General features: G+C 43.4%; 1 protein-coding gene across 2 annotated transcripts in view; it reads right to left on the bottom strand.

Annotated features, from left to right (window-relative positions):
* Positions 1-1,025: 1,025 nt before the first annotated feature.
* The window catches only part of SF3B3 (splicing factor 3b subunit 3), a 46,119-nt gene continuing 33,811 nt past the window's right edge, over positions 1,026-13,333 (bottom strand). The window contains exons 16-26 of one of the 2 annotated variants that reach the window (XM_082608232.1): positions 11,264-11,386; positions 10,377-10,531; positions 7,216-7,390; positions 6,304-6,509; positions 6,049-6,205; positions 4,833-4,958; positions 4,194-4,406; positions 3,583-3,681; positions 2,763-2,906; positions 2,042-2,146; positions 1,026-1,639 (exon numbers count right to left, since the gene is read on the bottom strand). In XM_082608232.1, coding sequence (XP_082464358.1) covers positions 1,499-1,639; positions 2,042-2,146; positions 2,763-2,906; positions 3,583-3,681; positions 4,194-4,406; positions 4,833-4,958; positions 6,049-6,205; positions 6,304-6,509; positions 7,216-7,390; positions 10,377-10,531; positions 11,264-11,386 — 1,644 coding nt within the window. In that variant the 3' untranslated portion in view covers positions 1,026-1,498. The remainder of the gene's footprint in view (positions 1,640-2,041; positions 2,147-2,762; positions 2,907-3,582; positions 3,682-4,193; positions 4,407-4,832; positions 4,959-6,048; positions 6,206-6,303; positions 6,510-7,215; positions 7,391-10,376; positions 10,532-11,263; positions 11,387-13,333) is intronic. The other variant, XM_082608233.1, reaches the window with a different exon arrangement.

The raw sequence follows: 13,333 nt of genomic DNA, 5'->3' as shown, positions 1-13,333 counted from the left end.
ATTAGACTATGCAAATGTAATTCAAAAGTACTGTCTACTATGTATACCCATGAACTGAGAAAATGAAGTGTTATTTAGGGATTCAATTCCTGGCAAAACTTAGGTCTCTACTGACTGATCCAAAACCAAGCTGTGATTAAAGAGATACACAGTTCCAGGGATAGCATCAGGAACCCTCTCCGCACTCGGAATGTGGGCTGTTAGAGGTCAAAGATTGTATCTAACCACCTCCATTCCTGACTCTAACCCAGTGCCTGCCAGAGAATCTGTTCAATGGAAGTGCTGAGCACACAAACAAAAAAGGGTTTTACTCTGTGAAGTACTCAGAAAAGAAATGACTCAGGCCTCTCCATGTTCAATGAAGCTGACGGATTGCCTGGAACATGAAGGCTTCCCACAGTTTGACAGGGGAAGGCTGAATTCTCAAGTGTGAATTGGAACACCTGAGACTGGGTCACGTCCAGCTGCTGCCTCCACATACTCCAAAGGCCCTCCAGAGCCCGCCTAAGATGTCTGTTGAAGACAGGCCTCCCCGCCCCCACCCCCATTACCCATGTGCCTTTAAAAAGGGACCACATGTACTGACTTTATTCCCAAGGGCAGGTTCTTCTGTACTTACTGATCCTTCCTAGTAGACAGATGGCAAATGATCATTTCAGGAGCTGTGGAAGTAAAAGGAGCATCTATTAAGAGACTAGGCAGCTGGAATTCATGCCAAATCCTTCACTCTAAGGCTTCAAAGTAGAAGGGAGCTAAAACAGGGAAGAAGAAACCAGCCCCCCTTCCTCACTATCCAATGGGAAGAGGTATGGATGACTATATAATTACTATCGAGCCCAAGTTTCATCTGCATAGTAGAAAAGACTAGAGAAAGCCAAAAAAACCATCACAGAGCTGGGAGCATGAGGCCACAGGGTGCCAGAAGTCCAGGTTGGTAACTGGAAGGAGGATACTCAGTTCTTCCTGCTCCAACTTGGGCTCCAATCTCCCACCTAGATTCTCAGAAAAGACACACGGACATCAGCCACCTTAAAAGCTAGGTTTGTATTTCTGGTTAGGTTCCAGGGTGGCAGAACTCCAGAGCTGTACTATATCCAACCTGGTCCCCACCTCAGCTTGTCTCCCGCCTCCCACAAAGATAACACCATACAAAACTATATTTACAGATAAACCAGTTAAAAATTAAGGGTGTGTACAAAAGTAGAGAGGATAGCCAAAAATATCAATGCAAGAAAGCTTTGGGAAAAGGGACACTGTATTCCACACCGGAACCTGGGGGCAATGTATTATGTACCAGGCAAGGAGAAGTGTAGCAAATCTCAGTGCCAATTTTAGGGGAAACCAGTCACTCCAGGGGAAGAGTGGATGGGGGAAGAGCTACTAGCTTTAATATTACAAAGTCTTAATTATACAGCCACCCTTCTTCTGTCCCATGGATTCAGAGCCAGGTGGTGAGGGAAATAAAGTCTCTGACAAGCCCCACAGGAAAAGGAAGGGCTCAGAAGGCATAGCGAGTCCGGATGTCCTCAAGCTTCTTGGACACCTCAGGTGGGGTTCGGTCCAGTTCTTCAGAGACATTCTTTTGTTTGTTGGGCTCCATGGAGTTGAACTGCTCACAGAGATCTCCATCAATCACATTCTAAGGCATGGAAAAACGAGAGGAAGAAAAAGGTTAGATGCCCAAAGAAAATGGCACATGCTAAAGCAGCAACTGCAAGGAAAGCATTTTATTCTCCCTCAGATACCTGAACTACATTTACAGAGCCAGGAATACTATTCTAAGTTGACCCTTAGTAGCCAGAGTTCAGATTAGCAAAACTGGGTGAAAACCTTTCTCTGGCTATGGTCTGCCCTGAGGGAAGAGGTCTCTGAATATGACTAACTACTCCTCTCCCACATTACTGCCTCCATCAATCCACATCCTCAATGCTCCTTCATTCAGGACTGTTCCGATTTTTAAGGGAGGGAGGCCCAGAGAAAAAGACTGGTTAAATATGCTGAGGATCCCCCTTTTCAACTCGAGTTTCCAAGAAAGACCTACCTTAACAGGGAAGTAATAGGAACGAAAACTGAGGTGGTCTCGCCCACAAAGAGGGGGATGCTCGGACCGGAGGTGCATTTCCACATGTTGGAAGAAGTCATGGTCCTGGCAAAGAAACAAAGAATCTGTCACTAAAAGAAAAAAGTGATTTCAACTACTAGTCTACAGTTTCCAAAGCACAATGAACAGAGAAGCTATCGATTTTTACCATGCAAGGAGATGTTAAGTATCTAATTGTTCCTCACGACCACAGGTTCTCCTGCTACAACAAGATAGCTAAAACCTGAAAGAAAACCCCTTTGTATTTGCAAAACATGAGAGAAAACACCATATGCAAAGAGTGGTTTGTAAAGTCAGATTCCTAACCACAGCTTCCTTGGCTGCAATTACATAAACCAAATCTAGTCAATCCAAGAGCTAACTCTAGGAGGCATTAAGTGCCCAGTCCACACCATCCCATCATTCCTGGTGTGCGGGGTTTGGTTCTGGGGCTTCAGCCTCTGACTAACCAAACCCTGGTACAGTACAAAACCAGATGGCTTTCCACAGCGGGGGAAAAAAATCAAGATTCCTATCTCCCCAGGCACTCCTGTCACCTTATAAAAATTGCACAACACTCCTAGCTGCAGATGGAGACAAAATGGATTGCCCTCTTAGGCAGATTTAGCACCAAGAAACAACCTTGGGAAGGCAAAAGCCAGACCAGTGTGGAAGATGTCACCTCATGGGATGTGAACGGGACAAGGATGCCAATTCCTCCTGACAAGGTGGTATAAACAAGCGATTCTGAGCCTCCAGGGATCAGCGTAGTCTTCTGTAATGAAAGTACTGTCTCGCCCACATGATAGTTCATGATCACTTCTGCCTGCAAGTTGAAACCAGAATAGTGACTATATGTGCTCTCAGGAGCATGTTCTATATTCCCAAGAGCAAACAGTGCCTCCAAAGGCCAGATTTCACCACCTTTGGAAATTCAAAAATTACTAAAATTTAAAAATACTTTGAAATGTCCTTAGCATTTACTTAGAGCTTAATGCCCTCACAAACATGCTGAAGTTAGATCATTTTTGATTTATAACTAAAAAACCTTTTTGTTAAATTATCAAGTTTGCAAAAAGAAGGTAACCACAGAAAAGTATAAAAAAACAGCAATCTTTAGGCTTGCCCTCTAAAATGGATCTATTTTTAAAAGTCCAGAGATACAGAAGTATGTCTACAGGAGAAGAGAAAAGCGCAGGGCATACTTCAGAGAAGAGCTGGTTAGTATCTGGAATGAACCTGTGCAACCATCCTTTCTAAGGAACCCACTATGCAGAGATTTACACTGCTAAAATGTCTCAGAAAAATTTCTATTCTATTGTCATAAAAATGGGATAGTAACTTGGTCACCTTGTGTCAAACCCACCCTGCATGGGAGAACACTCAACATAGTCACATGCACTGTGGATAATTCACTAAAGAAATGTTTCCTCGGTGAGGGTCATGAAGAATGTACTACACAGGCTTGTGCCCCTCCTTTGTGGTGCCTTCTGCAATCTTACCTTCTGAGAGGCCCCGTTGAGCAAACCCCGGTCCCACAGGGCTTTGTTTCCAGTGGGATCCTCATCCACTTCATCATTGGTGTTAGGTGGGAGCCTCACCTACAATGAAGTGACACAAATCACAGGGCTGGGTCCTGAACCTACTCACCTCGGTCACCAAGCAACGTTTGCCCCAGGTCCTTGCACGCAAACCTTGGGGCCCCGAATTTGGCAGAGGCCTGAGCCCAAGTCTCCTGCACCTGTTCTGATGGCCGAGGAGTGACAAACTCAAAAGCAAAAAAACCCAAAAAACAAAAAACTAAAGAGCAAAAATGGAGACCACAGAACATAAATAAGAAAAGCCAGACTGGGCTTTAAAAGATAAGCCAAAATTTTGGCAAAAAGTAAAAATAAATATTAGTCCTTAGCTCACACTAAATCTATCATTATTAAATCATGTTGCATGGGGAGGAGGGAGGTGAATGGGGTGTGGGTAGGGGAATCTTAAAGAATTTTATACCCATTTTTACTTTCCATATCAGAGAGCACAGTCTTGGGTCCTTGGCTTTACCACAAACAAACTGGGTCAGCTTTCCTATACATCACTGTAACCCAAGTAAACATCAACTTACGACACAAATGTTGCCAAACTTGTCTGCCCCAGCCACAGTATCGTAGTCCAGGAGGCTAGCTGTTGTGACCCATCGGGGGTAGGTATCATCAGCAAAGATGATAAGCTGGTTCTCATTACGCTTGTAGCGAACCCAGATGAAACTTTCCTGGACATCAGATACAATTACCCTATGTCCAATTGTCTGGATCCCAGAGATGTAATTGGCGATATGCTGGGAAAAACAAGGACAGCAATGGGTGTAACCTTGGGGTGCAGAATCAACAAAGTCCAGGTTACCATGACTGCAGCATATATATGGTCTGAAGAATGTCACACACCAAAGAAGAGGAGTCAGCAATAAATTCCTAGAAGGTGGGAAAAAGAGCTAACTGTTTTTAATATAGTGGAAATATATGCCTGTCACAGTTAAATTCCTTACAGAAGCAAGGAGAGAAATCTGGCTCTTAGTGTAAAGAAGTCAAGAAACCCACCTACTCCTCCCCTTCTCAAGTCTCAAGGGCCTAATTCTTAACCTGGCATTGGAAGACAAAGAAGGTCCTGATAAAGACATATGATTCCAACAGTTGCTGTCCACCACCCCACCAGGGTCTCCTCCTTCCTCACTAGTTACATTTGGGCCCTCTACCAGCATGTTTACCTTGTTTTCACACTTTCGGAGTAACTTCTTCTTTCCCAGGTCATAGACTCGCAGAAGCTTCCCCACACCAATCAACACCCTCCCCTGGAATGGGGCAATGGCAGCAGGGACCTCTTCCACTGGAGTCTGTGAGAGGAAAAACAGGTGATGCAGCTATTAAAACATACAGCCATACCCCCTCAACCCAAAATGCCTTCTACAGGCATCTGTCAGGAAGACAGACAGCAAGTGATCACCTTTTGCTCAGAGAAAATAAATCACACATACAACAGTCTCTATAAAACAGGGTGTTTGGGTAAACACTCCACTTCCGCAGGTGGATCAATGCCACAAGTGAAAAGAAGTCCTGGTACCTGATGAACACTTCAGAACCCATGTGAATTCAACTGGCACCATTAACTAAATGTGAAGCCTCAATATCAGAAAAGTGACTGTGGGACATGGACGGAGGGGAAGGAAGTGCTAGTTTAAGGGACACCTTAGTTGTAAGGGAGACACAATGCATTTAGCACAAAGAAGCCTCTGTGAAGTAACTACTTCCTAGAGAACACTCCCCTTGTGGGATGCCTGGAGAAATCACATTCATGTGCCATCAGTGTGGAAGAGAGAATAGGAATTTCTTCTATTTTAAAAATTATGGTAAAATATACATGACTTAATACTTAAGCCATTTTCAAGTATATAGTTCAGTAACATCAAGCATATTCAGTGTTGCACAACCATCACCACTATCCATCCCCAGAACTTTATTATCTTTCCAAAGGGAAACTGTGTAACCATTAAACAGAAATCCACAGTCACCCCTGCCCCGAGAATATTAATTCGTTAGAACTGCTGAATTTTGGTCACAAATTGCTGCCTACTTAGTAAGACTAGAAAACAAGGGGCTACTTCAGTATGCATCTATTCCCCATGGAGGGTGGTTAGCACACAGGCCTCCTGTGGGACCAGCAAGCAGCGGAGCTTCACTGGAGCATTTTCCACGTGCCACCAAGAGATGAATCAGAAAGACCTGATCCACAACTTACACAAAAGTGGAAAAGTTTAGTAGGACCTAAGAACCAGGAAAACCACTGGCTGGTTCCTACCTTTTGCAAAGTGGAAAAGTTTAGTAGGACCTAAGAACCAGGAAAACCACTGGCTGGTTCCTACCTTGTGCAAAGTGGAAAAGTTTAGTAGGACCTAAGAACCAGGAAAACCACTGGCTGGTTCCTACCTTGTGCAAAAACTCCAGTTTTTCCCCAGTGTTCACGAGCTTGTAGGTATAGACAAAGCCCCCTGCTACAGACCGGGGGTTCAGTATCAGGTCTTTGGCCACGCCCACCAGCACATACCAATCATCGCCAGTGTTGGAGAACCTGCACACAGCCACACTGCATTTACAGAGAAAGAACCAGGAGTCAGGTATTAGTCACAGCCCAGGGAATTCCCATTCCAGTCTTCAAAACTCTGTATGTCCCGGGCTCCTTACCTAAAAGCAGCTTCATTCTGTTCCAGCTGGACAAGGTCCAGTGTGTTCCCCTGAATAGGATTCATCACTCGGATCACAGAGGCCCACTGTCCACTGCCAGCCTTAGGAGCTCCGAAAATGGACTCGGGGAGGTTTTCGTTGAGGAATGCTGCTGCCATCTCCGCAGCCAGCTCTCGCTCATCCTCCCCTGCTGCTTCTACCATTTCCTAAATCCAAAGGACCAAGGAAGAGTTGGTGTGTTCAGAGGTGGGTGCTGGGTGAGAAGTGGACAAGTAGCAAGAACACCTCCAGGGAGTGTTCATAATACACAAAGTAGCCAAGTCTGTCCACCAAAATCAGGATCAAAGGGAGAGGTATACAGACAAGGGGAAGAGGAAAGATCACTAAGGGGAAACTAAAGAACTAACATCGGCTGTGGCGAATACCTGACTGGCGGTCTGAGAAACGTGAAGATGAAAACACCTTTTTTCTATCTAACCCATCTGATTTCTCTTGCTAAGACTACTTGTTTCCTCTTTTCTAGGCCAGATACGGTTTTACATAGTTGGGACCATTTGTTTTTTGCTGGGAAATGATTTCTGGAAGGAGCTGGTGTTCTGGGGAATACAAAAGCAGTCTCCTCTGGGCCCAAATTCAGGAAACAGACTGTTTTGGAAGTTCCAGGACTGAAGAACCGTTTCAGAGAAATAGCTGAATACTGAATAACCCAGCTCAGCGTTTTAGTCTTAAGTCACAAGAAAGCCTCTAAAACCAAGGACTGTGGCAAAGGGCTTTGCTTGAAGGACCTGAAAAGAGCCTGGATCTTCAAATATAACAAAGACTACAGCCATCAATTACACAGAGGTTTAAACTTTTCAACACAATTTCACAGGAATGCCTTTTTTATTGAACCCTGAAGGTTAAATGCTTTACCTCTGCCATCTGCTGCTTCCTCTGGGCTTTTGTGGCCTCAGTGTACGCATTGTGGTCAGTCTCAATGATGATAAGGTTGTTACTTTCAGGGTGGATGACAAATTTCCTGGGTGTGTACTGCAGTGGAAAGGCTACTTGATTGAAGACAGCACCCAGCTTCTCCAATGCCAAAATCCTATGGCAAAAGGCAAGGAGTTAATAGGTCAGCCACTCAGGACCAAGAAACTGGTGTTGAAATGGTCAATAAGCAGTCACAGAAAACACATCAATCCCTAAAGCTCTAATGTTGGCATTAGACAAGAAACAATAGCCTTCTTATGTAGAAGATTACACACAAGAGACAAGGAGATCAGGGGAGGGCCTTTACTTTAGCAACAGCCCATCACTGTTCATGGTGATCCCAGTTTCCACCAGTGAAACCTACATTAGAACCCTCAAAGGATTTTTTATCCCTCCAATGATAATGTGACAGTGAAAAGTTAAAATTCCCTCTTGATTATTACTGACAAACCCTGATATAAGGAGTACGAATTCCAGGGCTTCCCTGGTGGTGCAATGGTTAAGAATCCACCTGCCAATGCAGGGGACACGGGTTCGAGCCCTGGTCCGGGAAGATCCCACATGCCGCGGAGCAACTAAGCCCGTGCGCCACAACTACTGAGCCTGCGCTCTAGAGCCCACGAGCCACAACTACTGAGCCCACATGTCACAACTACTGAAGCCCAGGCGCCTAGAGCCCGTGCTCCGCAACAAGAGAAGCCACCGCGATGAGAAGCCCGCGCACCGCAACGAAGACCCAATACAGCCAAAACAATAAATTAATTAATAAAATTAATTAACTAAAGAAAAGAGTAGTACCAATTCCAAATTTGTTGTGAAGCACTGCAATTATCTGAACATATGTGGAACTTGTGTGACAGTGTTTCATAAAATAAAGTGGATGCCATCCTGAACGAAAATCACCTGAGCTTTAGGAAATCCACAATGATGCACAAAGAGATGGCAAGTATGAGTTCTACAACCTTTGTCAGAAGGGACAGAGATGTGCATTAAGTCAAATTATGAGCAAAAGAGGAGAACCCAGATGCTCTTAAAAAAATAGACACTTGGTCTCTAACAATGGAGTTTTATTTTTAATTTAAATATTCTCTACAGATCATATAGTCTGACAGCAGACCTAAAAAACAATGGAAGATAGGAAAAACCATTTCAAAGTGCTGAAAGAAAAAAACAGCTAATTAAGAATCATTAAGGGACTTCCCTGGTGGCGCAGTGGTTAAGAATCTGCCTGCCAATGCAGGGAACATGGGTTCAAGCCATGGTCTGGGAAGATCCCACATACCGCGGAGCAACTAAGCCCGTGCGCCACAACTACTAAGCCTGTGCTCGAGAACCCGCGAGCCCCAACTACTGAGCCCATGTGCCACAACTACTGAAGCACACACACCTAGAGTCTGTGCTCCGCAACAAAGAAGCCACTGCAATAAGAAGCCCACGCACTGCAACGAACAGTAGCCCCCGCTCGCCACAACTAGAGAAAGCCCACGTGCAGCAACGAAGACCCAACGCAGCCATAAATAAATAAATAAATAAACACCAAAAAAAAAAAAAAAGAAAGAAAGAAAAGAAAGTGAAAAGACAATCCACAGGAGAAAATATCTGCAAATCATATTATCTGATAAGGCAGTTGTATCTAAAACATAAAGAGAACTCTTACAATTCAATGATAAAAAGACAATAGCACAATTAAAAAATGGGCAAAGGATCTGAATAGACATTACTCCAAAGAAGAACAAAGAGCCAATATAAGCACATGAAAAGATGCTCGACATCATTAACCATCAAAGAAATGCACATCTAAACCACAATGAGATATCACTTCACACTCTCTAGGATGGCTAGAATCAAAAAGTCATATAATAACAAGTGTTGGTAAAGATGTGCAGAAATTGGAATCCTCAAACCTCACTGGTGAAAATGTAAAACGGTCTAGCCACTTTGGAAAGCAGCCTGGCAGCTCCTCAAAAAGTTAAACGGTTACCAGCAATTCCACTCTTGCAGGTACATACCCAAGGAAAATGAAAATATACACCCACATAAAAACTTGTACATGAGTGTTCACAGCAGCGTTATTCATAATAACCAAAAGTGAAAGTGAATGGTTCTGACAGTAAGTACTATGGACAGTGGTGTTTAAACTATGTTCCCAAGAATTCTTGTATGTTTCACACAGCAGCCTTCCCTGATATTGTCCTGGGGGAAAAATGTTCTGCTGCTAAAAAAAAAAAAGTCTGAAAACCTGTGGAACTGTCAAAATCAATAAGGAATCAAGGAGATAGAGAGCACACGTCGATAAAACAATTAGAGGATACAGGGATGAGGCTAGGCCTTGAAAGGCAGAGATGTGTGTGGGAAGCATTCCAAGGACAGGTGCAGAGATAAAAAACCAGGAAGGAATATATGGAGGTATGCAGGGAGAGTAGTTCTGCTGGCGCATAAGGTATACAAAGGTGCTGACGCTTAGAAAGAGAGCGACAATGACTGAAAACTTCCAAAAGTTTTTGCAAACAAATCTGGCAGTTCACTTGATTAAGTAGCAAGTGACTCATGTACCAAGAGGTCAGAGTTCCACTGTAAACAGCCAACAGCTACAACCAGGACATGTATGACACTGGTGGCATTAAAGGGTTAAAAAAGAAAACAAACACAACCAACCGCCAAAACTTGAGACAAACTGAATAGGTTATTTTCCATCTTGCAATACAGACAGTGTTCATTCCAATGTGATCAGTGTAATCTGTCAACCTGCAAAAGGCCTAGATAATTTATACGGGTTAAGATTTAAGATATAACACTGCAAATGCAAGACAGAGTGAGAAAAGATTTTCAGTGAGCCAACACCACCTGCTCTAAAACCTATCCGATGGCGCGGCCCTTGAAAACAAGCATCTTAAATCTCAGAGACTGAGCTACGCTGCTGAGTATAAAAACTTGGCCCTGAAGGTCTAAACAGAAGCTAAAACTCCCAAACACCAAGACTTGGCTACCAGGTACTTAAATCCTGAGCCAAAGGAAGGTTTCAGTTACAACACACTAGTGCCATGGCAAAGAGTCAGCTCTCTGCAGCCTCTTGCGGGGCTTCAACTGTGGGACTCTCTCACCTCAGGGTATTGGTGGAGATGGCCACAATGCCCTCAGGGCACTGTTCAGAGGCGAAGCCAGATGCAAATTCCAGGGTCTCGTAAGACAGGGGGGTGAGATGGAAACGAGATTGGTAAGAATAGCTCAACCATGAGCGGCTTGACATGGCCAATACCTGAGGAAAGAAAAACATCTCCAATAAGCTTGGGAAAAGCCCAAACATGGTATGCTAACCAAATTATCCTATCCCCAAATTTCAGTGTGCAGAATATCCCAAGGAATTTTAGAAACCTAAAGGGCTACCTTAAGAAAAACAGGCCTAGAGAAGAGGCAGTATGGCTTACTATTTGCTAAAACACTGGCTATTAGCCAGATGACCTACTAATCACTCCATCTCTGAGCCCCAGTTTCCACATGTGTAAATTGGGAATACTATCACAAGGCTGGATAGTTGCAAGTATTAAAAATGCAGTAACAAGTAAAAAACTAGCAGAGCACCCGGCAACACTGATATTCTTAGCTACAAAGGACACAGTGTTTCCCAGCCTCTTTCACATTACACAGTAAGCCATGACACTGATACCAGGTTGCTCCTGGGTAGTGGTACCCTACATGGGAGGTTTCCAGCTGTCAGTGTACTCCATTTGCTCAGCCTCAGGACTGAAGGGATCAATATTCTAACTCACCTATAACCAAATCATGGCACAGTGCCATGGAAATCCAGTTAAGAAGCTCTAGATTAAGGGACCCAAGACTTCCCACATGAAGGAAACTAATCAAGATAAAGCTAATGTCAACTAACTACGACACTGGTGAATTAATGACAGCAAAACTTATACCAAGGGGATTTTTCTCAGCTGATGCCACTAACATCCAAAAACACTATCTGGCCCCTTTCATTACTTACTGCCTCCTGGCCTTGCATCCGGACACGAAAGAGTTTCACAGGACGGGACCCCAGGTACCTAGTGCGGGTGTCAGACAGATCCCCAGTGACAGGGTCCAGGACAGTTCTCAGTAACACACCATTCTAATAAAAAGGAGAGGAGTGGTTAAAGCCTATACATAATGGAAGCTTCTTTAGCTACTTTATTTAATTTCAGAGCAGATGGAAGGAAATGACTAGGTGGTTTAAATATATAGTGATCAGCGAGCCATTCATTCACTCTCTCCTAAATCACTCACTCACTCAAATAGCTGTTGAGTATTTACTAAGTGAAAAGCACAGTTACTTTTCACTGTATATCCTTAAAAATATTTTTACCAAGTAAGTTAAACTCTTCTTCATAATTTTAAGTTTTAAGATATATGCACAGTTTAATATCCACGCCTATTGTGGTCTCTAAATACCATTTCCCTTAAAAAGAATAAGAATCCTAAGAGAAATGGCTTCTTCAGGTCTGAAGCAAGAATGTTCCAAATGTGTGTGGAGCACTTTGTTGTGCCAGAAGGAAGCCCCCAAAGATAGTGGGGTCATGTTGAAAGGACAAAGGAGCCAACTTGAAAGGGGAACTCCCACTCATCAAAAATGTGGCAATTTAGCATCCAAAACAAAGACTACAATAGTTTTATGCACAAATATTATAAAATCTGCAAGTTCATAACGTTATTTAAAAAAAAACAAAACAAACACTTCATCAGTCTTCATTGGAGTACGCTACGGCACCAACTCCTTACTCTGAAAATAAGTGAGCAAAGGGGAAAAAATGAAATATTTATCCTTTCCCTATATGAACTGTACTTCAGGGTAAGCAAAGATATGAAGCAAATTTTCTCTAGAGAAAAGTTCCAGCTAAGTAAAGAATGAAATAGAAAACCATCACTTCCCAACCCCTAATGAATCTAAGCAATGTGTATCACTGGCTGTTATTAAGTAAAAGATGGACAGGGAGCTTTAAAACAGATCATTCAAAATAGATACTAACATTCTAACATCACTAAATTAAAATGGGACAACCAGACTTCATGTGCCACCTGATATAATAGGAAAACAAATGGCACCTATAAAAATATTCTTGTCCCTCACCAAAAACAAAAAAACAAAACAAAAAAAACCTGCATCTGAATCTAATCAACCTCTTGGTCTGTGCTATCTAATACTATAGCCATCAAGCCACATGTGGTTAGTCAGAATTAGAAGTGTGCTATTAGGACTTCCCTGGTGGTGCAGTGGTTAAGAATCCACCTGTCAATGCAGGGGACATGGGTTTGAGCCCTGGTCTGGGAAGATCCCACATGCCGCGGAGCAACTAAGCCTGTGCGCCACAACTACTGAGCCTGCACTCTAGAGCCCTCGAGCCATAACTATGGAAGCCTGTGCGCCTAGAGGCCATGCTCCGCAACAAGAGAAGCCACTGCAATGAGAAGCCCGCGCACCGCAACGAAGAGTAGCCCCCACTACTAGAGAAAAAGCCCGCGCGCAGCAACAAAGACCCAATGCAGCCAGCCATAAACAAACAAACAAAGGAATTGTTAAGTTTTGTTGAGCATGATCATATTAAGGCCTCAACACACACACACACACACACACACACACACACAAACCCCTCAAGTACAGCTACATTCTCAAGTACTTAAAGATGAAACTATATACCATATTGGATCTGCATTAAAATACTCCAGGAAAAAGAAAAGAAGGGGAAAAGACAAAGTGCTGATAACTGCTAATAGGTACATGGAGGTGCAATACATTAGTCTAACTCCTGGGCATGTTTGAGAAATTCTAAATTAGGAAGTAAAATTAAAAAGCAAAAAGTACCTGGCCTAGATGAAAACGAAAAGTATCAATACATGGTCAAAACCCCTGATAATCTCTGATCCTTAGGTTCCTGCCTTTCGGGCCATGAAGAGCTCAGGTGCTTTGACAACAGGGAACATCTAGGGGCCCTCTATTGCTAATGGAGCCCATTATGAACTGTGAGACCCTCCGTATCCAGGGGTTCTGAATTCACGGATTCAACCAACCATAGATCAAAAA

Source organism: Mesoplodon mirus (assembly GCF_964341445.2).
Source record: "Mesoplodon mirus genome assembly, chromosome: 19".
Classification (NCBI taxonomy): Eukaryota; Metazoa; Chordata; class Mammalia; order Artiodactyla; family Ziphiidae; genus Mesoplodon; species Mesoplodon mirus.
This window is presented reverse-complemented; position numbering and strand designations above follow the sequence as displayed.